Source organism: Onychostruthus taczanowskii, unplaced genomic scaffold, assembly GCF_017590055.1.
Source record: "Onychostruthus taczanowskii isolate IOZ18803 unplaced genomic scaffold, ASM1759005v1 scaffold173, whole genome shotgun sequence".
In the NCBI taxonomy this organism is placed as follows: Eukaryota; Metazoa; Chordata; class Aves; order Passeriformes; family Passeridae; genus Onychostruthus; species Onychostruthus taczanowskii.
In genome coordinates, this window is record NW_024498940.1 from 512,951 (window position 1) to 538,447 (window position 25,497).

At 35.5% G+C, this 25,497-nt stretch overlaps 1 protein-coding gene across 1 annotated transcript in view; it reads right to left on the bottom strand.

Moving 5' to 3' along the window:
- Window positions 1–1,563: 1,563 nt before the first annotated feature.
- Window positions 1,564–25,497, bottom strand: part of CFAP46 (cilia and flagella associated protein 46) — a 67,502-nt gene continuing 43,568 nt past the window's right edge. The window contains exons 36-59 of the mRNA XM_041400169.1: window positions 24,706–24,906; window positions 23,428–23,534; window positions 22,418–22,600; window positions 21,509–21,644; window positions 20,604–20,783; window positions 19,994–20,182; window positions 19,131–19,265; window positions 18,088–18,267; window positions 16,930–17,097; window positions 16,010–16,107; window positions 15,241–15,320; window positions 14,680–14,831; window positions 12,751–12,872; window positions 12,311–12,390; window positions 11,257–11,421; window positions 10,685–10,761; window positions 10,068–10,128; window positions 9,940–9,975; window positions 8,665–8,767; window positions 7,358–7,470; window positions 5,096–5,177; window positions 3,092–3,228; window positions 2,476–2,562; window positions 1,564–1,700 (exon numbers count right to left, since the gene is read on the bottom strand). Coding sequence (XP_041256103.1) covers window positions 1,564–1,700; window positions 2,476–2,562; window positions 3,092–3,228; window positions 5,096–5,177; window positions 7,358–7,470; window positions 8,665–8,767; window positions 9,940–9,975; window positions 10,068–10,128; window positions 10,685–10,761; window positions 11,257–11,421; window positions 12,311–12,390; window positions 12,751–12,872; window positions 14,680–14,831; window positions 15,241–15,320; window positions 16,010–16,107; window positions 16,930–17,097; window positions 18,088–18,267; window positions 19,131–19,265; window positions 19,994–20,182; window positions 20,604–20,783; window positions 21,509–21,644; window positions 22,418–22,600; window positions 23,428–23,534; window positions 24,706–24,906 — 3,009 coding nt within the window. The remainder of the gene's footprint in view (window positions 1,701–2,475; window positions 2,563–3,091; window positions 3,229–5,095; window positions 5,178–7,357; window positions 7,471–8,664; window positions 8,768–9,939; window positions 9,976–10,067; window positions 10,129–10,684; window positions 10,762–11,256; window positions 11,422–12,310; window positions 12,391–12,750; window positions 12,873–14,679; window positions 14,832–15,240; window positions 15,321–16,009; window positions 16,108–16,929; window positions 17,098–18,087; window positions 18,268–19,130; window positions 19,266–19,993; window positions 20,183–20,603; window positions 20,784–21,508; window positions 21,645–22,417; window positions 22,601–23,427; window positions 23,535–24,705; window positions 24,907–25,497) is intronic.

A 25,497-nucleotide genomic window follows, 5' to 3' on the forward strand; every position in this document is an offset into this window, starting at 1 on the left:
AGACACACATGTGACATGAAATCCTCGAGGAAGTATCATTTTAAAGAGGTTACACCAGGGACTAATGACAGAGTTCTTTTTTTTTTTTTTTTTTGTTTCATCATTTTGTAGCAAACTTGCTGCAGCTTTTTACTGCAGACCATTTAGAACCACACACTTTTCTTGGACAACTATGAACAACTCAAATTATATTCTTGTCCCAGAATATCATTAATAAATTCAGCATGATTTTTTTTCTTCCTCCTTATGTAATTTTTCAGATTACATAAATTTTAGCTGACCAATTCTTTTCATGCTAAAATATATTATGAAATGTCATTTCTGTTATAAAAGCTAATTGATAGTGTGATTTGTTATGTTGCTGAGACATAATTCAGAAAGTTATTTTAAAGCCCTTGATACATGGAATAGCAGTAACTGCTTAATATTTCTTGTATGAATGAATACAGTGCATGGGAATGATGTAGTGCCACGTAGATGAAATATTTTCAGAAGCTCTTATTCTTGTTGTTTGGGCTTGTGCCAATGTCATTCGACAAGAGAACTCATACGTCCTAAGGTGTATCTACTGTAATTTATTTCTGGGTCATTAGTTGGTAGGATTTTTTAACTCCAGGTTGCTGAACACCATATAATATTGTAAAAATTAAGAGTTCATAGTCAAATAAATGAATATTTTAGAATTCTTTTAAAAATCAGATAAGTATTTTAAACTTTAAACTATTTTAATATTTTTATTTCATTAAAACAATTTACTGATTAATATAATAAAAATAATTTTTCACTCTTGTGAAAGTCCAGGTGGAGAATGCATCTAACTAGGAGGCCCCAGTAAAAGAACGAGTCCAGAGAAGGCCCTGGAGCTGCTCAGGGAGATGGAGCAGCTCTGCTCTGGGACAGGCTGGCACACCTGGGGGGCTCACCTGGAGAGGAGCAGCTCCAGGGAGAGCTCAGAGCCCTGCCAGGGCCTGGAGGGGCTCCAGGAGAGCTGGAGAGGGGCTGGGGACAAGGCATGGAGAGACAGGACACAGGGAATGGCTCCCACTGCCAGAGGGCAGGGATGGATGGGATACTGGGAATGAGGAATTATGTTGGGAATGTTATTAATGAAAAACACAGGCAAATAAAGAAAGAAAAAATTATTAACCTTTTTATTTAACACGAATTTGTTTTCTAATTAAAACTACAACTACCTCCACATAAAAAGATCAGTTCATTCAGAATAAGGTTATTTGGTAAATTTTCTAGCTATGTTTCTGATTAATTGTCCATGTGAAAACAAAATACATCAAGGAAATGCTTTTCCAAATGGAAGCACTGACGCTGATACATTTCAATTCCATTCATGCATCAAGCCCACTTTTCTTTACAATATGTTGGTACTTACCAAATTTTAAAGGATTCACTAAGTTAAAAAAACCTTAGAGCACTAACTGAAATTTCTGAACCATATATTCTATTTTCCTGGCATTCTAATATCAAACTGTTTCAATCTGAAACAGCAATATGTACATTTTCTTAATCTCACCTCTCCTTAGATCAGCATGAAAAGATTGACACAAATTACTTCAGAATTATGTTGGGTAAACCATAGAGGACACAATTAAAAAACGATGGATGACTTGCAGGAGGATCTGAGGAAGTGCAAACAGTCTGCTCCTCTATTTCGCCTCCAGGAGAGCTGTGAGAATCTTCTTCCTCTATAAAAATGTATGAAAAACCATTGTTATTTCTGAATATGACTAAATACAAGAATGCTGTGCTATCATTTAACACATCTTCTCTTTGATTAATATTTGTGGTTCTTTAACATTCTTTTAAAAATATTAACAACTGTCACTATATTGAAGAAGCATTTTCTGAAAAAGAAAACCAGAAAACTAGGAAATATTTCTGATCTAAGCTCTTTCTTCAATTCTATGACAGTTCAAGCTATAAATAAAATTTATTTTACTAAACCTTATTTTAAAAGGTAAGTTCTATGCATTGAAAAATAGCAGTACAATTTTATAGACAGTATATTAGAAATTGTTTTACTCAGAAATTCTTCCCCTCTCTCCAAGAAGATGCCAGATATTTCTTATGTCTAGCATGCCCTGTACAATGCAGACTATCTAAAATCACTGCAGATCCTACTGATCTTTTTGCAGTTATAATCCCATACCATTTATATTTTCTATGTTGTGCTCCTGATTTGCATTGTTAGTAACACTACTTTATTTGTTCAGTGGAGAAAAAAATTTAGCTTTTGGTCAGCTATGTGAAAGCCTCCCCAAATTTTATTTATATAAAATATAGCTACTCAAATTATGCTATTGTATCAGTGGTCTTCTGACTCCCAGCTCTTTTAAGAAGTTTCAGAGAAAATTGCAACAGCTCATCTCTAAGGTTTCACTTACACCTGTGAACTACCTATCTAAAGTCTCTAGTTAGTGTTTATAGCCAGGCTTTCATACTAAGCCTTTTAATTCTTACCTTTAATGGAATCCCTTTTCCTGTGACTTCTATTTTTCTGAAGAACATGAACTGTCTGCCCAGTTGTTTTACCAAAGCTTAGCAAATCTGGAAAGAAACATTAGTTTCTGTGAGTTTTTAATGAAAATTTTGAAAAACAAGAAAATATCAACCACACAGGCTGGTGCTTTCACCATGAAATGGTGAAAACCATGAAATGGTTTTTCATTTAAAACTTAATGAAGAAGGATATCTTTACAGATTTAAGCAACGTGTCTGTGCAGATGTCACTTACGTCCAGGGGATTTTTTCCCCATGGTTTGTGTAACTACAGATGGCCATGTCCTGGGGCAGTGCTTCTCACCATATAAATCCTATTCTTCCCATATGACCATAAACAAACCCCCCCCAAATCTGTTTTAAGTGGGTTAGTGTTCTGTGTGAGAGATCAAGCTGTCAACCAGCTGGTGGCTCCTGCAGGCAGCCCACCTCCCAGGGAAGCTGCAGGCAGAGTCTGGCGAGGGGCAGAGAAAGAAGAGGCAGGAGACAGGCAGGTGCACAGAGCACACACACACACACACGAGGGTCTGGGGCAATGCACACACCAGCGAGGGCAAGCACAAACACAAACACTCACTCTCAAACAAGGTCTCCAGCCTTTGTGCATTCTCCTCCGAGTTTGTGTACCACTGGGGGGCTATCACAGAACCAGCACCTGCAAGGCTCAGGAGCATTGCTGCCTCTGCTGGTCTCTCCAGAGCAATACGTAGACAACTAAAGAAGATCAGAATTATTAGATCAATAAAAGAAAAATGCACATAATATATAAAAATACAACTAAATATACAATGTCTTTTGATAGAAGGAGACAGAACGTCAGAGTGAATTTTCTTGTATGCTGATCATCAAGTGTTTTCCAACATTTATATGTCACTTTGAATTTAATACAATGAATGCAGGTAATCTTCTCTCAACATTTTTTCATGATGCAATTTTACCATGGAATTTACTCTCTTGTCATATTACTGTAGTTCTGGACATCTCTGGAAATCTGAAAGGAGTGGTAAGACCATAACATTTACAAAACACTGCAGAACACCTTTTATAAGACAGTAAAAAAATTGAGAATCAGGTGTGAAAAGACATGTTTAGACATAAAATATTGCAGGAAGTGGAGCCTTCTTCTTTGTCATAAGTATGGTGTTGATTCAGAGGCTTAAAAGCAAATCACATGCAATGTGTGGTTTGAGTTTTTACTGCTGAATATTTCAGTAAGCATCTCTGGCAAAATTATTTTAGTTATAAAAGGGGAGTGATACTCTAAGGTTGAAACTGCAGCAAATAGAAGGTTGCAGTTTGGTTTTATTCAGACTTGCTTTTTATAGTAACTTTATCAAAAGATGGTAATGAAGTTTTCTGCAATCTTTTGGAGAAATGCTATCTGATTGTCTATGGAGTTTATGTGACTCATTTTTTAAATGAATGTTATTCTCAGTTTTCAGGAAGCTTTTGGACTTAGACATGTAACTCTTATTGATAAATTCACTAAACTGTTGAACTGAGACTTCAAAATTTTTGAGTTTGAAAAACTAGTTTAAGGAATTGTGTTTTGGTTTACTTTAGGAAATGGCTGTTTGGGATCAAAAAGGATATCAAAAAATACCACGAGTTTGTTTATACAGACACACATCTGCATATTTACATATGTAGATATGTGTATAACCTATTTTACAGACAACTAGATTTACCTTATGCATTGTTGCACTAATTAAACAGTATTTTTTAGAGAATTTTTTTCTATTTCTTCTTCATGGAATGAATAATTAGAAAAGTCAAGAGATACTTATGTCCCTGGGGTGTGCTTTGCTCAGTTGCTGCCCAGGCACAGTGCTGGCTCAGCCTCAAGTGCCTTTCTGCAGGGCTGCTCTCCAGCCATCCCTCTCTGGCTTTACACTGTGTCCAGCATTTCTGTGTCACAGTCAAGAGTCTGTCATTTGCTCTTGCTAAATTTCGTGTCACTGTCCACTGCCCAATGCTCCAATCTATCTACATCCCTCTGCAAGGCATCTCATCCCTCAAGAGTACCATCAGGTTTTCTGAAAAATCAACATGGTCTAAATAATTAATTAATAAAATTAGGACACTGTGGCACCTGTCAAGAATTTATAATGGACATGCAATAAAAGAATTATTATTATTAGGTAAACCCTACCTGCCAACTTAAAAGCAATGAAAATACTGAAATGCTTTTCAAGATTAAAAAAAAAGTTGCAATTAATATTAAAAATTCTGAACAGGTTATTTTACATGCTATAATAATTTGTTTAAATAAAAATCTGATTGTTAAATTTTTCCATGCTTGAACCGTCAGAGGTTTATCTGTCAAAGGAACATTTTATATATTCAATTAGAACATTTTGAGAATCTTGCTCTCAGACTTGTGAGGTATGCATAATGTAGCAAGGTTTCTGTGTCATATTTTCTTATCATTGCCTTCTAACAGAGCTTTCATCCTATTTAGTCCTATAAAGAAGCTCTTTTTCTTGCAGAAGTAAACGATAATATTCATAACTCAAAATTTTAACTTTTATTTGAAATAATCTACTTTATTGTGGACTTTACTGAAATTGACTTTACCTACCTTTTGTGGAAATCAGAGTTTGCAATTCTTTGGTAACTTTGCTGTGATCTTACCAGATCGAGAAGAATCACCAAACGGCATCCTGGAAAAAATGTAGCAATGGTGTTTGCACTGATAATAATGCCCACCATAATAATTTAAGTAAATCAGGCCTTTTGTAAATCAATTACTTTCTTGAACACAGTCTAAACCACTAGTATAAAATCTACATATTTCAGCTGCAGTTGTCAAGTATTATGTAAAATACACTAACAGTCATGCTAGCATTATTTCATGTAATTTTGCTACATTTTTCCATAGTGTTTTTCAGGGTTTTTCCCTATGCCACATTAGCATAATTGGTAAGGAAGTCCACATGCCATCCTATTACAGCCAATGACCTGTATGACCCAGCTCTGTAGTTCTGAACTCTTGGAAGAGTTTATGGTATGCAGGCATAGAAATTTTTTTGTACCACAGCTCCTCTCCACAACTTACAACCAAGTTACATCCCTAACATGCTTTATTCTCCTTAAAAGTCTCCAGTGAAACAACTCAGAATCCTCTCAGAATTAAAAGGTTTTGCCTACTGTTTCATTTGCTGTGGCTTAAATCTGCTACTTATTCTCCTATCCCAAGCAGATGAGAAGGAAATTACTTCTCTGCCTGGAAAGTCTTTGACACACTCAAAACTTCTATTTGACACACTCAAAACTTCTATCATATCTCCTCTCAACATGTCAATCTCTTCTCTCAAGGCCTGTTTTAAATGCATATAAACATATCAATGCATACATATTTATTAATAAAACTAAGCACACAAGCTGTAGTACAGCCTTTTGACCATGCCTGATGTTCTCCAGCAGTAACTTTCTCCATGTGGTTGATATTTTTCTCCAGCTGAGAGCTTTGGAATACTATGTAGAGTGGGAAATTATTTCACACAGCTTGCACGTGACACTCCTGCACAGCTACCCCTACACAGACCTTGGGGTTTTTTTAACACTAGCAGGGGTACATTGCTTAATTTGTGATCAATCTCTTGAGTCTGCTCTGTAACTCTGCCCCTTAAGCAGTCACACCTTAATCTATTAACAATTAACTGGTTATTTTCCCTGAAGTATAATATCTCCTACTAGACTTTCCCAAATTACACCCCACATAAAGTAAGGTTAATTTGTAATCATAATCTTGCATTCCAGGATTTGCTAAACCACTGCATTCTCTTTGTCAGCCTGGTCTCATGCTCAGATTTAGCAATTATATATTTTATTTCATCATGTAAATGGCCAAACTGAATACTTCGTAATATTTGGTCTAGGTTAGAGCTCTCAGAAATCTCAGACAGAATGAATCCTGACATATTTTTAAGAGTAGGAAAAAGGGTAAGTTTAACAACTTTCCAAAAGTTGCCAGACCAGTAAATATCTGGTCTATGGATATCTGAAACACCATCTTCAGACATGATCCATTAATACAGAGAAAACATACTTTCTTATTTCTTGTAATATTTACATATAGATATTTAAATCAGTTTTAAAATCAAAGCTTCATGAAGAAGCTTCCTGTTGCTCTACAGGGCTTCACAATCTGAGGTGTACTGTCCTCACTTTCACACGCCAACACAATATAGCTACCCTGACAAATTCAGCACAACTCTGAAATCAAAGTCCTTCCAGTTGTGCAAGGAAAACAGTAGGAGAAATGAAGATTGTTAATCTTAAAAACCAGTCCTGAATCTAAGCCTTATGCTACAACAGAAAGACTAATTAGTTGTGAAGAAACAGATACAAAATACTCTCTACAGAGGGTACAGAGACTTTACAGAGTCTACAAATGCTCTGTAATACCAGAGTAATCCTTCAGCATTAACCTAGCCCTGGTGGACAATTCTTGCTTGCCTCAGCAGAGACTTAGGAATTTTGGCACTTGAAGTGGCACTGCAGAGATTGTTCTTACCATTAAAAAAATACCTTGCAACCAAATACTAAATTCCAAAGAAAATGAGATGGTTTACTGAGAAAACCATTAGATATTGACTTAATTTTTGAAACCTAAGAAATTCCAACACATGGAAGTGAAGAAGCTTATTTGTGAGGATTTACAAGAAAGTTGTGCAACAGAATAAAACCTACATAATACAAAGGTTCTCTGATTAAAAACCCTGGATCTAGAAAAAAGCCCTTAATTGCCAACATCAATATTGTGGTAATGATACAATAAGACACATCTAGGAATAAACGTGGGTGTAATTAAAAATATTTCTCAATTTGCTGATCTTACTTGGGATGTTCATAGCAACCAACCAATCAAGTAACACATGAGACATGAACCTCTCCATCCCATAGAAGAGAAATGCACTACAGTTTGTCATCAGCTGTTCCCATTCAACTTGGCTGAAAGGAAGGAAGAAGGAAGACAGTTACTCTTTTACAAGCATACTTTGCAGAAATTATCCATAGCAAACAGTTCAGTGCTATTTACTCCAGAAATAATTATAACAAAAGTCAGCATGCAAAGCAAGAAGATAAACATGGCTGCAGAATTCTGTGAGAAGTGTAATAACTCATATGGATTATTAATACTATGCTCTTGTATTAAAATGATTACTCAGTAACATCTCAGTGAGCAAGAGGCATAGTGTATTTTTAGATAAATACCATCCTCTCCATCAAAAAAACAAAATTTAAGAAAATCATCACTGTGTGTTTTGTACAGCTTTAAAATACAGTCTTTGTCTAACATTCACAAGGAATAGTCATGTGCATACCCACCAGGACATGAGCAATTAGATTTTAAAAAGAGGCGTGGATAATCAGGCCAGCTGGCAGCAAAAACTGCAATTTGGTAATAATGATCTTTGCAATTTTTATGAAAAAATAGTCGAGTACCCACTCAGTGGTATTAACTAAGAAGACACAATTCCAAAGGACTGACTGCTGAACTAGCAGCTAGGAAGGAAGGTCCATTGATGGCCGTGTTGTCTCACAGGGCTTTGTCACTGTTCAGCCTCTTGAGATCCCTTTTATTCCCCTATGGCTATGATCTTAAAAGTAAAGTATTTCTACAAAGAACAAAGTGTGTTTATGAGTAGACTCCATAAAACGGTAGTAGCTTCATGATCAGTGTTTGAAATTGGAAACTGTGTGCTGTACCTTCACTGCTCTGCTTCTGAAATCTGCGCTCCCACTGACAGCTGGCTGAGGTGCATGGAGATACTGTTTTACATGGTTTTACTACTTGGATTTGCAAACAATTATGAGCAAAGCCAGAAATTACACTTCTGCTCACATATGTGTATTCATCAAAGACTGCGCCAGAAGACTTTCTATCAAAATTAGATTATTTACATATACAGCAACTCTGACAAAACCAGCCTGGTTAAATCACTTTGTGGCACTCTATTTCAGATCCCTAAAATATTCTGTCTACAAACCTAGATCTGTGTTTGATACAACAACAATGGTTTGCTATGTGTTTATCAGCTCAGCAAAATGTGACCCTATTTTATGAACAAAGTGTCTGAAAATAGGCACAATTTTAAACAAGAAATATGGATAAAACAAGAAAGCTGATGGAATATTACACACCTTGGGGCACACATATTGCCAATGACACCTTCCCACTGTGCTGCAAATGGGTGATGGTATTTTTCTAGCATTTCCTGTATTTTTCGGGAAGGACTTGAAGCTTCTGTAACAGAATTTCATCATTATGAATGTAACATACTACAAACTACTTTGGGCAATCTCAATTTCAATAACTTTAAAATGACACTATCATATTTATGGGGTTTTACGTCATCATTAGATCTCATGGTTTTTGAACCCTAAGTCTGGATTTTAAAATTAAAACAATTGTGACATTTTCAGAATAAAATTGGGATGCCCATTTGAAAAGTGTCTTTTATAATGAACAAGGATTATTTGGTGGACAGGTTGAGGACACAAAGAAAAAATTTTAGGTATCCTGAAAAAAGGGTAAAGAATTGAAAACCAGTACTGCTCATACAGTTCTATTGCACAGCTCAGAGAAGACTTAAATGGGTGGATAAAATAACTGTGTTTCCAGAGTCCTGATTTCAGGAAACAAGACTCCAAAATCACCTCTTCTCTCCAAGGACATTGCACATTTAATGATAAACAATTTTCTCCTTTTGACTACATCTTCATACCAGTACAAGTTAAAAGATACGCTCTAGAGTCAGATATTGAGCACATGAAGTGTTTTATATTGATCTGCTGTGAAGGAGAACTGCACACACATGGAGACACGCTCTGTTATGCTACTGATTGTTCTGTAGCTTCATTTGCATGGTGTTTAGACTTAGTAATTATTTCAACATCTGAAGGCAGCCAACAAGACAGATGGAGAAAGACTGTTTACAAGAACATAAAGTGACAGGACAAGGGTGAGTGGCTTCACACTGAAACATAGTTGGTTTCTGTTAGATATCAGGAAGGAATTGTTCCCTGGCAGGGTGGGCAGGCCTGGCACAGGTTCCCAGAGCAGCTGGGGCTGCCCCTGGATCCCTGGCAGTGCCCAAGGCCAGGCTGGACACTGGGGCTGGAGCACCTGGGACAGGGGAAGGTGTCCCTGCCATGGCAGGGGGGGCAGGAGATGAGCCCATGAGTCCCTTCCAACTCAAACCAGTCTGTCTGTCTGGAGCTAAAAAAACCCCCTTCATTAACTGTTGTGCTGTTTCACAGATGCACCAGATACAGCTGATAAGCTGTGCTGTTCTGAGGAAAAAGAATGCTTTTTTGCCAACATCTTGATGTCACGACTTCTACTATTTTTTGGTACAAAACAATTCTAAATTCGACGGGTAGATTGTGAATAAAATATTATTTGATATATATTACCTGATTCTCTTCCTTCATTATAGGGGTCCACAATATCTGATAAACAGTTAATCAAAAACAAATGTATTCAAACAACAAAAGAAGGAAATGTAGCTGATACACTTAACCAATAGGTTGTGAAAGGATACATTTTAAATTACGTGTATCAACAGGCAAGCAATTAGAAGGCAGATCACGATTAACTGGTGCCTACAATTAAAATAATACATATTCTCTTACATGTTAAAGTTTCAATTAAATACTAACAGTATTGCAGTATTTGTGTCAAATGACTACGAGAAAGACATGTCAAACAACTAACAAAGTTTTAAATCTTGTTTTAAAAGCATCATGGTATTCAATTGTCAGTGGAAATTAATAAACTATTCTGCATTAGCTACAATGCATATACATATATTACACATATATACATATGTGTGCACACATATATAGATATATATGGAAATATAAATATAGATTTATAAAAACATATGTAATCACTATATAAAATACAATATTTTGTTGCAGAAATTGTTTTCAGTAACTTTAAGCAGCTTCCTTTGTGGGTTATTAAATATGTGCCATTTATTTCAAAGAAAAACCCCTTGGAAAATCAGCAGGAAGCAAGATTCTTATGGTCTTATGAGATTATGAGACATTCACTCCACTTCAGAATTCTAGCACACATAATGAGCCTCTATGCAACCCATTTTCACACTTTTCTATGCAAGTTCTCTGGTTATTTACAAAAATGTGGAAAGTTCACCATTTGGACATTCTTTTTCTGATGAGCTTTTGTGTTTTTTTCTTTAGATGTTTCAACTTTTTTTTTAAATTCGGTTTCTGTGAAAATGAAAAGGAAAAAAAATTAATGCATAGGCAATTTTAGCAAATAAATGTCCTTGAAGGACTGTAAATATTTAATGTCATGAAGCAGTAGTAGTAATAGTACTGCTAGCAGTAATAATAAAAATAATAACAGCAACAGATTAAAATAAAAATATAAAAATTCATTTCAAAACACAGCAAGGTAAGGACATTACCCAAGACTTCTTGCCTAAAAATAAAGGCTTTAAAGTGAAAAACAAGGAGGAGATGTGATCCCTTAGACATTAAATGCTTCATTACCTTTCCAATTTTTGATAGAGTTGAACAGTGATCATCAAAGCACTTTCAAAGTAATTTACTACATCTATTAATTGTTGATGTTAATGTAATAACTGAAGTTTCTGTGGGACACACAGAGGTTTAAAGGAAAAAGGAAGTTTCGTATTTTAATTGGATTTTTTTATTTCTTTAAGGGAATTTTGAAAAGCACAGAAAACTGTCTAATAGTACCTGACTCAGCCCAATGTAGTCGATTGTAGAGAAACTGTAGAGAAAAATCTCTGGAAACAGAACTTATTCCTTCTTCCTTAAATATACTCAGAGCTTCCAAAGGCAACTCCATAAATAATGTATCCACCAGTAATACCACACACAATCCTAAATCCGCAGGTGTATCTAAAGAGATGTGACAGAACATGATTGAGATTAGTTCTCAGTTTGTCTATAAACAATTGCAGTTAGACGTAAAAACCTAAGTTTCCTCAGTTTTATGACAGATGAACTTCATTGTATTGTGGATTAAGTGCATTAAGAAAAAATATTTCTTTTTATATATTTGGTCTTAAGATGTTCTCAAATTTCTATGCACTTGTTAGCACCAATTCTTCAGAGGGAAAAACATCCCTCTATTAATAACCAACCATCTCAGGCCCAAGTCCAGGTATATCCAATACATTCAGGAAAACAATATTTGGAAATGCAAAACTGCCACAGAAGTGATTGGCTAAAAAGAATAGAGTTGTAAAGGCACTCTTATCCAATATTGTGTTATCTGGGGAAAAAAGTACTAAATATTATTGTGGCAATATTTCTGCTCTACGGAGAAAGAGCATAGGCATGGGAGACAATTTATCCAGTTTTTGCAGATGTGTATTCCTGAGATGTGTTTAGAGACATACTGTAGCATTAGGCTTGTATGCAAGCTAACAACCTGTGAGAGTCCATAAAGCTAAAAGCAAAAAAAAAAAAGACAAAACAAAGACATCTACCAGTCTACTCACTTAAGAAAGTTCTTTGTTCTAGCTCCTCTCCTGAAAAACTGGTTTGTGATAAAGCCATTTTATTTAGGTTCTACATAAACGCTGAAGCACTGCTCCAGCATCTAAATCTGTCTTTGAAAATATACTGGAATATTTGATTTGATATATATAAAAAAAAAAAAAAAAAGAAACAGAGAGAAACAATGCAAAAGCCTTTGTCCTCTCCTTGTCTTAAATAAAATTGAAATTTAGGTATTTGGTTTTAGGTATTTGTTCACACACACACAACTCAAGGGAGCACATACCCTGCATTCCAGCTTGTTTGGTGTCCTTATCTTTCACTTTCTTTTTTCCTGTTTCATCTGCTGATACACACTGGGATTCTCTGGGAAGAGCAAATTAATGGAAAATATTACCAGCTTCAATTTCTGTGTCAGTTTCAGTGAAATTTTACACAAAGAACACTCTCCCTTAGGAGTTCCTGTCCTTTAGAAGTCCCATCTTTAGTCATTTTAATGATACTGTTGTATCTTGAACTTCAACTTAATACAAGAGAAGAGTTATTCTCAGAAATGGCTATTTGTCTATCATGTTGCTCAGTCTCTTAGTCTGACATATGCTGAATATACTCTCTTTCAAGACATGAAACCTTCAATCAACACTTTTCTAAAACCATTCCTTTATTTGAGGCACTTGAGTCACAGTTCTGTTTTCACAAATGATAAACAAAGTCAATATATCTTACCTGACAGCAGAAAAATCAAACTGTGACAGGGTTGGTTTCAGATAGTCTTCCATAATTTCTATTATTTCAGAGAAATCTGAAGTCAAGTCCAGCTCACTATCACCTCTTTTCCCTGTTGCAGTCTATTACACACACAGAAACGAAAATTAGAACACTTTCAATCTCCATTCTTGTTAAATACCATTATATATATAAATTTTGTAATATGTTAAATCAGAAACTAAATAAAATAATGTGAAATATCATAAAATGTAAAATACAAATATAAGAAGTTGGTTTCAAAACTACTTTATTTCAAAATTTTGTATCAGCATTTTGCAAAATACCATAGAATTATTAGGTGTCGATACTTATTATTTAAATAATTAATACACTTCAGCAATTTCAATGGAGAATGGCAGAAATCTACAGCAGAAAGAAATTATAATGTGTCCCTTCAAATAATGAGAAGAACCTGCATAAGAACAACTTTGAGAAGTGAACAGAATCTGTATGATTAATATAGAAGAAGCAAATGAAAGCATATGGAGAGATCAGGGGAGCCAACTTAAGGAAGAAGTTAATCAGAATGAAGAAAATAGAGAAGGAGAAAATACAATCATGGAGGAGGGAAAGACATTGAAAACTGAATTTTGTAAAATCCAACCTAGATGGACAAAAATCCACTAACTGAACAAACTCAACTAAATGGTGAAGTGTGTTGGTATTAATGAATTAAATCCTCATCCAAGGCTTGTGTGGCTCAATACAGAGTGCATGCATAAGTTCTGTGAGTTTAATGCATATACTTTTTAAAAACCTAAGTCACTTGTTTTTTTCACCTGTTCAACCTGACACCATCTTAGCACCTTTTTTTTGACTTACCCAATACAGCAACCTTTACAAACTTGCCAAACAACAAAGGCTGGCCATAGCCAAGAGAAAGTGATCACCAGCACTTCAGTCATCTGCAATACTCAGTATTTTAACAGAAAGATGGTAACGTGATGCATAAAACAGAATTACAACTCAAGAACCAGATTTGTCAATGTGCAGGGTAACCCGGACTGTTATTGTATCCTGTACCTGTCTGTGCCCAAAATTGTCACTGTTTCTTTCAGGGCCCGAACCAGAACCAGGAGGCAGGGGAGTGCCAGCCCCGTTAAAAGTCAGTCCCCGAGCAGAGCTCTCTGCCCCCTTGGCTCTCTCTGCCCCCTTGGCTCTCTCTTGCCTCTTTCTTGGCTCTTGTTTCTCTCTTCCCCCTTGGCTCTCTCTTCCACCTTGGCTCCCTCTTCCCTCTCGGCTCTCTCTTCCCCCTTGGCTCTCTCTTCCCCCTCGGCTTTTGCCATACAGCTGAGGCAGTGCAGGTGGAGCCTCCCCTTTGGATTTTCTCCTGTGTTTTTTTGGGGGGGTTGCTATGAGTGGGTTTTTTTCCCCCTGGAGAGGCTGCATTTCACAGTCCTGGGCGTGCTCAGGGCAAATTCCATGGGTGCCTGTCTGCAGCCAGCGTCAAGAGAGAGGAGCAGAGTGGCCCTGCTCTGAGTGCTCACCCCAGAGTGCCCAGCTGAGCTGAGAAGGCACCAAATTTCCCCAGCCAGCTGCCCTGACAACTTCTCTTGAGAGGAGATGAAGTCCCAAGGTCTAGCCCTTCACCAAGTGCCAGTCGCCAGAGTGTGCTGAAATCTCTGAAATATGGCACATTTTCACGTCAACTGCATCATTTTAATTCTGATTAAGTACCGAACATTTCAAAGCTCCTGAATGACAAATACAGCAACTATAGCACAGTAAGATTAAATTTTGAAGCAGAGTACAAAACATATAGTAACCGTGAAGACTAGGGATGCCACACCTGGAATGAACGGAAAAATTCTGCATAAAGAATGTCTATCATATATTTAGTACATGTTTTTCACCCAATTTTAAATATAAGGTAATAGAATATATTACCACATCTGTTTTGGAGACACACTCTTTCAAGTTGTGAATAACAGTTGGTTTAAGATGATTCTCCATCTTTTGCTGCTTGTAAAGGCGCATTTTTTCCAACAAAATACGAAACACATCAGGATTCACAGGAAATCGAGAAACCTTTGCCTGCACTGTTAAAGAAGGATAACACCCTCTTAGGAGTCTTTTTGAGACATATTTGTACTTGAAGAAATGATTGTACAAACACCATCAGTTTCTAGTCATGACATTATTTGAAAATAAAATCTAGATAGATAGGCACAAAATATATACAGTCATGTACAATGAAAAAAAAAACTCATTTATTTGTAACAACTTCAGCCTTAAAATATAAACAAAAATTATATAAATTGTGACTAGATACATGACATCTGATAATGAGACACATATTTATGAATTTATTTTCCTTGGAAATTAGGAAGAGTTAAAATTCTTTTTTAAAGTATTTAAAATTTTTACTAACTGCAACGGTGAAAGATATGAGCCTTCTCATAACATCAGTGCAATGATTTTTATGTCTTTACAGTAAGAGGTTCTTACCCATCCGCTGAGTGAGTTTTCCTTTCTGCCTTGCAGCACTTACTTTGGGCACCTCAATCAATGAACTGTACAACTGTGATCTGTGGAAACCAGAAAAGTGCTGAATAGATTATTTGACTATCTAGCCTTGTTTATATGACTCAGATTTATCAGAAGAGTAATTATTGCCCTCTTATTTAATGTGCTCACAAATACTGTCATGATGCAGTAACTACCCCCACCTTGGCTGCAAATACCTGCAAATTCTAGCAGGAACAAACTGAGACTGGTAAGGTAAATTCTTTTATCACTGTGTAACCATTAAGGTAGATTTATATTTGTTCCATGACAAGTGTTAAAGACTTTTTAAATTGGTGAATGCTTTCATAGTTAGTTGCTATAGCTCAATTTATGAGCTAGTTTATTTGCAGCTAATTAGGCTGTAATAATCAGATAATTGGTGGCTTTATAAAGCTAAATATGTCCCCTTCTAACATTTCCAAGAGCATAAGCAATAAAAGCAAGAAATTCTTAACAGAACTTAGGAATCATGTCAAGAATGGCTTGAAACATTTCAAGTGACCTCTGGGGATTTAAGAGATAATTAGGGAAATGGAAAGAACAGAAAACACAACACTGAGCTGCAGGCAGTTTGATTTATATATTCATTAGTTCATTATCCTAAAATTCAAGTCCATCAAAATTAGAAGTAAAAGGCAATATTCAACCATGTAACAAAAGACTGTATTTGTAACAAACAGTGCTAAATCAAAAGGATTAAATTTTATACCTGTCTTCTGAATGCTGGAGAATAACTATGCAGAAACTGGATGGCAATTCATCCACTATATTAAAATGTTCAACAGGAATACAGAGGTTTCTCCATGCCTGTACAGTAGTTCAAAAGTACCATTATTTTCATAGACTTTGTAAATCACATTCTCAGTTCTTTCATTAGAAACTTGATAGTAATTCTAGGAAAGAACGAACGTAAAGTCCCACACACTCAGCAGATGTGCCAGGACAGTACAAACCACAAGAAATACTGCTTCCCTGTCAGGGAAGCAAGCACTGGCACAAGTAGTCCGAGGAGGCTGTGGAGCCTCCATTCTTGGATAATTCAAAAGGCATCTGGACATGGTCGTGGACAACAAGCTCCAGGTGGCCCTTGCTTGAGAAGGAGGGGTTTACAAGATGACCTTCAGAGATTTTTTCTAACCTCAGCCATTCTATGAGCATGTAATTTTTGTGCAGTGCAAAAGAACTTATAAATATTATTTAAAACAAATTACAAATACTGTATCTTAGTCCTCTCTCCATACCAGCATGAGTTTTACGGCCGCTACACAGTTTCTAAAGTTAAAATGCTATCAAGTAATAGCAGACTATTAGCAAAGGAAATGAGTAGAATAACTCATAGTAACATTTATTTTTGAAAAAAAAGTTTTGCTAAAGACACTTCACCAACAAGAACTATATAAAATTGTATTTGGTTTACGTGGCAAGATTTTGGTAGCAGGGGAAGGTACAGGGGTGGTTCTTAGAATCTCAGAATTGTTCAGGTGGGAAAAGCCCTCAGAGACCATGGAATCCAACACTCTCAGCACTGCTAACCCACCACCAACCCATGTCCTGTATACACACATATATCTCTCTGTGTGCATTTATATAACATATAATAAACCCCTAATAAGTAGCTCAGAAAGTTACCACTGAATTAGCAGTCAGCTGCTGTTCCACACATTTTAGAAGATCACTTGTGTTTCTGTGTTGTTCTAACTGATTCTGCAGATGGAGCAATGCTGCCAGCTGAGAGCTGCTGGTGTTGGATGTAGCAGTTAGAAGGATTTTCTTCATCATCGTAAACACTGAACAACTCTGCAAAATGTTTACATCTATTTATTTTCCTTCACAAAAATAAAATTAATAAATATATATACTATGCTTTTTATAACATATATCTATGTTGAAGAGAAATTCCCTTCCTTGAAAGATGAGATGAACTAGCAGAAGACTGCTGTTTGTTCTTACAGGTTAATGTAAACAGTCTGACAATAACTAAGGAAGATTTCTTAAATACAAATAGCTGGAATTGATTTCTTTGTTTACATTTATCATCAAGGTTCCTGCATTTAGTCATCTAAGGTCTACAAGGAATGGTAAACACTGTGTTCTCAGCTTAGCCTTTCAAGTAAGCTGAGTCTTTTCTGTTTCTGTGCTTCATATCACATGGCAGACTTCTACAAAATTCAAAATAATGGGTAAGAATATATCAACTTTTCTTTCAGCAAACATACCAATCCTGTCACTTGAACTAGGAACTATGGGTTATTTGTTCCTGATACAGCGAACATAAGCCCTACAGCTTTTCTGCATCTTCTCTTTGATGGAGGCACATATTCACATGCATACACCTTCAAGCCATCTATGGGACCACGTTGTGCAGGTATCAATCTGAGAAACTGAATCTAAACTGAATTATCCACTTCAAAATAATGATTGAATAAATCCAGGGAAATATTTTTTAAATTTTTTGTTAGGGAAGGATGAAATTATTTTGTGGCAATGTCTTATCTTTGCTAATGACAAGATAATTTATTCCTATTAAAATTTTTCATGTGTGCAATCATCAATGAAAATGTTAGGTCAAACACAGCAGATATTAGAATTGTTAACAAACCACTGATCCAATGTTCTGAGCTTAGCAAATATACCATATATTTGATGACCTACATTACACACTGGTTCTTACACGGAACCCTACATGTGTTCTCTACGGCCAATTTTCAGACCATGCAAATACTGTTTCTTTTTTGCAACTTCAAACATCCTCCCACTGAAAAGCAGCACAAACATTAGTTGCCTCACCTGATGAAGTGCCAAAAACTGGCTAGTTGAAATTGGATCAAACTGTCGAAAGCATTCAGCCATTTCCAAACTAGCCAGAGCCAGTACATCAGTAACATTATGACTGAATGCAATAGCCATAGACTGTAGCAAAGCCTCACTGGATTGAGAAAGATACTTTTGAGCCATCCTTTGTTGTGTCTAGATGACAAAAAATAAAAAGATTTATATTAAAATTTGCTAATATTAAGTATTTGTTATTCATACGCCAATTACAGCATGTTAGAGTAGATAAACATTGCTTCTTAATGAGCAATTTTAATGCATTTTCTTTTTAAGGCGCTTAGTGTATGATCAAAATATGCAAATACTGATTAATTTTTTAGCGGACACCAACATGGTTTTACTACATTAAAAAATATTTGGTCTAACAAAGAAATGTCTTTTAATATAAAATCTGTACTCAGCAGAACTGACTTTAAATTCCAGGCAATATGAGCAGTTCAGAATCAAGGATCAATACAACTGTTTCTGTGGGCAAACATATTTAATCCAAATTAACCCACAAATCTCTTACCTCAGGTATTTATTGATTTTACTAGCAACACAAACTGTACATTCCCAATTCCTAGTGTGCTTTCAACAGCAGTAATTAACAGAGATCAGCTCACTGAATTTCACAAATATTTTGTGATTGAAGTAATTCCTTTCTTTGTTCCCAGTCTGCAAAATTCATATTTGTGAAGCAGAAAGGAACCGCCTGCTCATCTAGTCCTGGTCGGTACGTGCTCAAACAGTGGGAAACCACGGAGGGAGAAATTATTTCTTTCTGAGAGCAGCTGGGTTAGCTCATTCAGGAGCTCCCACACAATCTACTGAGGAGCAGGCCTGAGCTACACAGCAGAGCTGTTTGTTAGAAGGTGTTTTGTAGATTTTTGTCTTTTTTAAGATCAAGTTATTGTTACAACATTTCCATTATCAGTTTAAAAAGAACTGATAAGTTGAGTATTATTCCATAAAAAGAAAGCACTCAAATTCTAATGCAAGCTCATAAAGTAATATACCTTTAATTCCTGTATTTTCCCCCTGTACTTATCATTATGACATTCATTAGCTGACAAACCGCTCTCTGTCACGTCCTGTTCTCTGCATTCTGCTGAAGTCAGCGAAGATTTTCTGATGTCTGATATAGCACCTTCCTACCCATCACAGTTTAAAAAAAATTAACAATTAATCACTCCATTAAGTAATGCAGGCTTCATTTCTTTAGTGAAAGCTTATGTGAAAATGGAATTAATCTTAAAAGAAATCACTATCTTAATTCCTTCGTGGTGAGAGATTTAGTAATACTATCAACTATCAAAATTTCTTAGCATGTTATGAAGGAAATATGAACAACATAAACTAAAAAGGCCCCCCCATACAACCTCTGAGAGTTTGACTTTCTCATATTTGTCCTCCACTAATTTCTTCTGAAAACTTTAATTCATCACTGAATTTATAATGCCTCCATCAATTCTCCTTTTTTACAAGGATTATTTGCAAGGGTTCTTACTACAACACAGAAGGAACTTACAAACCCAAGCTTTTAACATACAAATCAATACTTGTGAATTGCATGGATTCACAAACCACACCTCACCCAGCCTTTAAGGCATTCGAGGAATCTTTCTACCTCTGTTTTGAAAATCTTGCAATTAGTATATCTCACAAACAAATCAAAAATTAGCTACATGAGGACAGCATGCAGGCAGAAGCATGTTTTTGAAATGACTCATTTTGCCATCCATTTTTATTATGGCTTGCATGCAGTATATAAAACCTAGCTCCATATAAAGAGCAGCTTTTAGACAAATGTATATAAAAATATTAGAGCAGATAAACTTCACACAGAAAAATAAATTTAACTGAAGAAAAGAATGCATACCATAACATTTGGCTTCCAGTAAATCTCTGAATATACAGGATCTGCATTAATGGCAAGTAAACGAAGGGTTTTTCCAGTTAGATACAGGCATTTGGATTTGATGTTGGGACAGCCTTTACAAAGATTCTGTATGTTTGCTAACTGAGCCAGTGTAATATGAGCCATAGTGCGTTTCATGTACTTCCAATCCTGGTAAAATACATATTTATATTTATTTGCTCATGTATACTCACACAGACAGAAGAATGCATTTTTAAAAAATGTAACACATATATTCACATACAAATTCATATGTTAAATACGATTATACTTTCAACTAGAAACGAGCTGTCTTTAATATGTGTACAAATTCATTAACAACTGATTAAGAAAAAAAAGTTCAATGTAACATCCATAAGCAAAGTTCAACCAGGGCCAAGGAAAATGTGGGATAAGAGGAGGGAGGCCAGCAAGCCGTCCCCAAGACTAAAACCACACACTTCAACCTCCACTGCTACAACACTACATGACTGCTCTGGGAACCCATTTCCTCAGTAGTGGAAGATGTTGTGCGATGGAAAACCTTGTTATAACTTTTATGCAAATCACAGGACTAAATATTTTGTATTACCTGTTCTATTGCATCATCTTCAATGATGATTTCCTCCATAAATTCATGAAATGATGTTTCTCCCACATTTTTAAGCTTCTTCTCAGTAAGGGCAAGATGAAAAATATCCAAAAGAATTTCCACAAGATTTATTTTTCTAAGAGCTAGTTGTCTCATTAATGGGATACTAACATTTGTACTCTGAAATACAAAAGAAAATACTATTTTAATTTCAATTATTTTTGCAAATTAACCTCATAAGAAGTTAGAATGTTGTATTTATTTTAACCAAAGAAACAAACATTTTAGCATTACCACCTTGATAGAGCAGAAAAATTGCAATGAAGATGTTTAAGTAGTTTAAAAGAAGAACGCCAATGATGTCAAATATATTACGAGGCAACCAAAGTAGCTCCACAGAGTAAGAGCAGCTGGGTTTTTGCTTTTCGTGTTTCACACACCTGGTACAAATATGTAATATCCAATAATGCTACCTACACACTAGCAAAGTAGGCTGCAGGCTTTCATTACCCAAAATACACTATTTTGAAGAAAGACATTATTTATTTATAATGTTTTGTGAAGGCTTTTTGTTTTTCCTGAGAATAAACATATTTTGAGGAATTTTAAACTTTCAAGGCCTGTAGTGAATTAAAAATATCTCCAAGTTTATACTTTTTTTCTTTTGTAGCTATTAGATAAATGCCAGTATTAAATAAACTTGACAAAGACCAAACAAATCCTCTTTCATACCTTTTTCAACTGTTAATTCTTTCAGCATGCAATTTTTCCTTCTATATACAAAGAATGTTTATCATTACAGAAAGACAAATCCTGGAAGCCCCAAATGAGATTATCCAAACATGAGTGAATATTACAACTAAACTAGGTTTCCTTTCCACTATTAAGGTAAAAGAAGTAAATACCTCATTAAATGCAAATAAACTACAAACGTTATGAAATACTTCCTCTGTTCTGGATACTGCTCGCTGAGCTAAGCTATAAGCATCTAGATAGTGACTGTGTTTGTTTCTTTTGTTACTTTCCTGCTTGGCAGTCATCCTGAAAAAAAAACCAAAACAACACCATAAACTCAAAAGAACTAACATAAGAAAGTGCTTATTTTTACAGTATCCACACTGTTGAACGTATACAATAAAATAATGACGCTATTAATTAATAGATAAAATAGATTAATTAATAATAAAAATATTAAATTTGTATGTGTGTTTTTGAAATGTACAAATATCATAAGTGAACCCAAGTTATTTTTCCCACGGTCTCTTAGAACTGTATGGCTGCAATGCAAGAAGATGCCATGACTCAAAGAGAAGAAAGGCAGATCATGTTCTAGAGTATGTATTTAGCAGGAACACAATAGCAGTATACCAGGTACTAAACATATCTCAGCCTTTTTAAGGGGTGCCTTGCAAACAGCTGGGATTCCAAGCATACCATGTTTTGCACTTTTACTATTGCAGCAGTTTCTAGAAAAACAGTAAGAATTGTAAAAGCCCTGTAAATACTAGAGAATGATTGGTGTGGCTGCTAAAATATATCTACAAATAGGAAGTCAAAAATCTGATTTAAGATGCCCTAGCACTTTGTTTTGACCTCAAAAGACAACAAAAGAGAACTGCCTTCAGTGAAAACAATTTTTGATTCTACAGTACATTTCTGAATACAGAACACATGAGGAATGCAGACAGACATCTAGCATCAATATATAAAACCTGTTATCTGCTCTTTTCCATCTTAGACTACAAAAAGTAAACAAGACACTTCATGGACTAGTTTAACCTAGATAAAATTTTTCAGTAGAGGCATAGTCTTACCTACAAATATTTGCACATTGCAGCAGTAATTCAGCGCTGCAGTTTTTATGCCCGTGATGAAGAAAGTCCTTCTCAACTTGAACTAATTTATTGTAGGATTCCTGTAGAATATGTGGCAACTGAGCAGGATTGGCATCAATTGTCATATGATCCTGGGCAAAATGTATCTGAATAAGTGTTTTTCTAGAAATAAAAATGAAATACAAGATAGCAGTCAGAAAGCACAGGCTATTATTGGGAACAGACACATTTCTCTCTGCCTTCCTTTAAATTCTAAGTCTACAAAAAGCACTACAATTGTGTGTTTTACAAATTGTAGTAATTCTGAAAAAATCCAAATACTATATTTTGAGATTGAGAAGAGGTATCACATGTTCCATGTATCTAATGATTCCATTTTACTCCTAATCATTCTTCTAAGTACAGATGAACTGAGAAGACTGATAACAGTCTTCCTTTTCTAGTAGAAAAGCTCCCCATTTATGGAAAGACAGGAGTGTAAGTGTTGTGCACTTCTCTCCCGTCGCCAACACATTTTAAGGTCTCTGTGCTTGGATTTCAGTGGAACTGAAATAATTGTTTAGTTTCACCTTAAACAGGCTTCTTGGACCATGGTGAGAAGTCAACACTGTAGACTCCAGTGGTGTTGTGTTCAAACAGATACTCTGCACAGGCAAATACACACTGCACCTTTAGGTAACCTGTACTGCAAGCTATATACATATGTATATGTGCAAGCTATATATATGTACAATAGGTTGTGGTGTCTAGTTTACCAACATAACAGGTCACAGGGCTACATGCAAGCATTTGAGAAGGAAATACAAAAATTTGAAAAGAAATTTAAACTTTAAAAAACCAAACCAGCACATAAATTACTTGAAACAAAAATATTTGAGAATCCACAGAATTTGCCACACCAAAATAAGACAGCATTGTAATAAGTACATATATTTGCAATGTAGCTGCATTTTAGAAGCCAGGCATATTTTAGAGAAAAGACAGCTTACCTGGCTTCAAGGGATGCAATCATAAAACCCAATTCTGGTTGCCTGCCAGGTCTCTTCAGTAAAGTAGATCGAAGGACACTTAGAGTATGTTCCAGTATCTCACAAGCCTGCAGGTAACAGCAGAATTTTCATAATTCTATTTTAGATATCTACAGATAATAACAAACATTCATTTAGAAAACTTAAATTTTGTACAGAACATGTTAATCATCCCCAAGATGGCTGGCTCTGGATAACTGTAAATAGGTCTAGAAAGTCTGAGTCACAGAATCACAGAGTGACCAGGTTGGAAGAGACCTTCGAGATCACCGAGTCCAGCCCAGCCCCAACACCTCAACTAAACCCTGGCACCCAGTGCCACATCCAGGCTGTTTTAAACACATCAGGGATGGTGACTCCACCACCTCCCTGGGCAGCCATTCCAGTACTTGATCACTCTTTCAATAAAAAACTTTTTCCTAAAACCAGCCTATATTTCCCATGGCACAGCTTAAGACTGTGTCCTCTCTGTGTTATGATCTCACTGAGATACTTTGATGGTTACATGAATGGTGCACATACATACAAGGAGAGAAGATGGAGCAGATTCATCTTGGAGGCACATAGCAAAAGACAGTAAATAGGAGTTTAGTCAAAATCAAAATAATCCCTCTACATGACTCAGCCTTGAACAGTTTATCAAGACAGGTTAGATCATCACAGACATATGACTTTATTTATGCTGAAACTCATGAAAGTTAAGGGTTTAACAGTAAATGGATATTTTGATGTTATAGGATTAAAAAAAAAAAAAAAATTGTTACAGAAGTATATTCCAGAATCTAGAAATAATATTTTTTTAAACTGTTTTAAATACTTGGGAAGGAAAAGCATAATAGAAAATAATACTGAAAGGTTTGATTTTTATTGAACATGAAAAATAAATACACCAGTGTTAACAGAATTGTCTGAATACAAAAGAATTCTAATTAAGATACTCAGATCTCTGGGGGTTTAGTCATACATACTAGATTATAACTGGTTTTATTCCAATAGGAGAACATACAGCATGTCATAAAAACATCCTAAACTTCTGTGGGTAGAATCTCATTCCGAGTGGCCTGCATCTGTTTGAAATCTGTAATTAATGTCTGTTAATGCTCAGAGAGAACAACATTAACTACATTTAACACCTGATTTTGCTTTATTAAAATGTAAAGGCAGTAACATTTCACTGAGAAAGACCACTGCTGAAAAAAGCCCCAAACAATAATCTCCAAAGCCAAAAAATTTCCTTACCATGCTCTGTTTTCCTTCCCCCTCTTCCTCTAGAATTGCTTCCGTTAGACTAAGAGTACTGTCATACCAAAATTGTTCATCTCCTCCCAGAAGCTGTGCTTTCTCAAGGAGTGCTTTAGCTTGTCTGTGGTTTTTTTCCAGGTTAGCCAACACAGCAAGTAAGTACAAGCACCTTGACATATCAGATAGGGCCCTCAATTCCTAGAAAGAGAGAGATTTGATCTATACACTAAAAATCCACTTCTGCTATTTGTAGTTTTGTCTGTCCATATTTATATGAACCTTAAAGAAATAAAAAGCGAATGCTATTCCCCAAGTATCTGCTGAATTTCTTAGTTATTCCTTATGCTACGTCTACCTCATATTTCTTTCTGTTCCTGTACCTTCTATTCCACCAGCCAAATAAACTATTTTTCTGCTATTATTTAGTATGTATATATTTAGTATATTTGTCAGCATCTGATGAAGAAATGTGATGACGAAAGATTTTTTTGTCAACTGTACAGACACACTAGAGATCCAGTGAACTCACAATGTTGCTTTACACTAGTTACAATCTATATAAATAGTCCTGTATAAGGAACAAATACTGTATAATATTTGTATACTAGCCTACAGACATACAGGATATGATGAATTACATAATTAAAATTACTCTCCTCCCTAATGTATTTTGAACTTTCCTCAATATACAATGTTTAATTAATGCTTTACAAAGGGGCATGTATTATTCATGAATATCATTCATATATTATTATTCAAAGTATTCATGATTGTACTAAATTTACATAG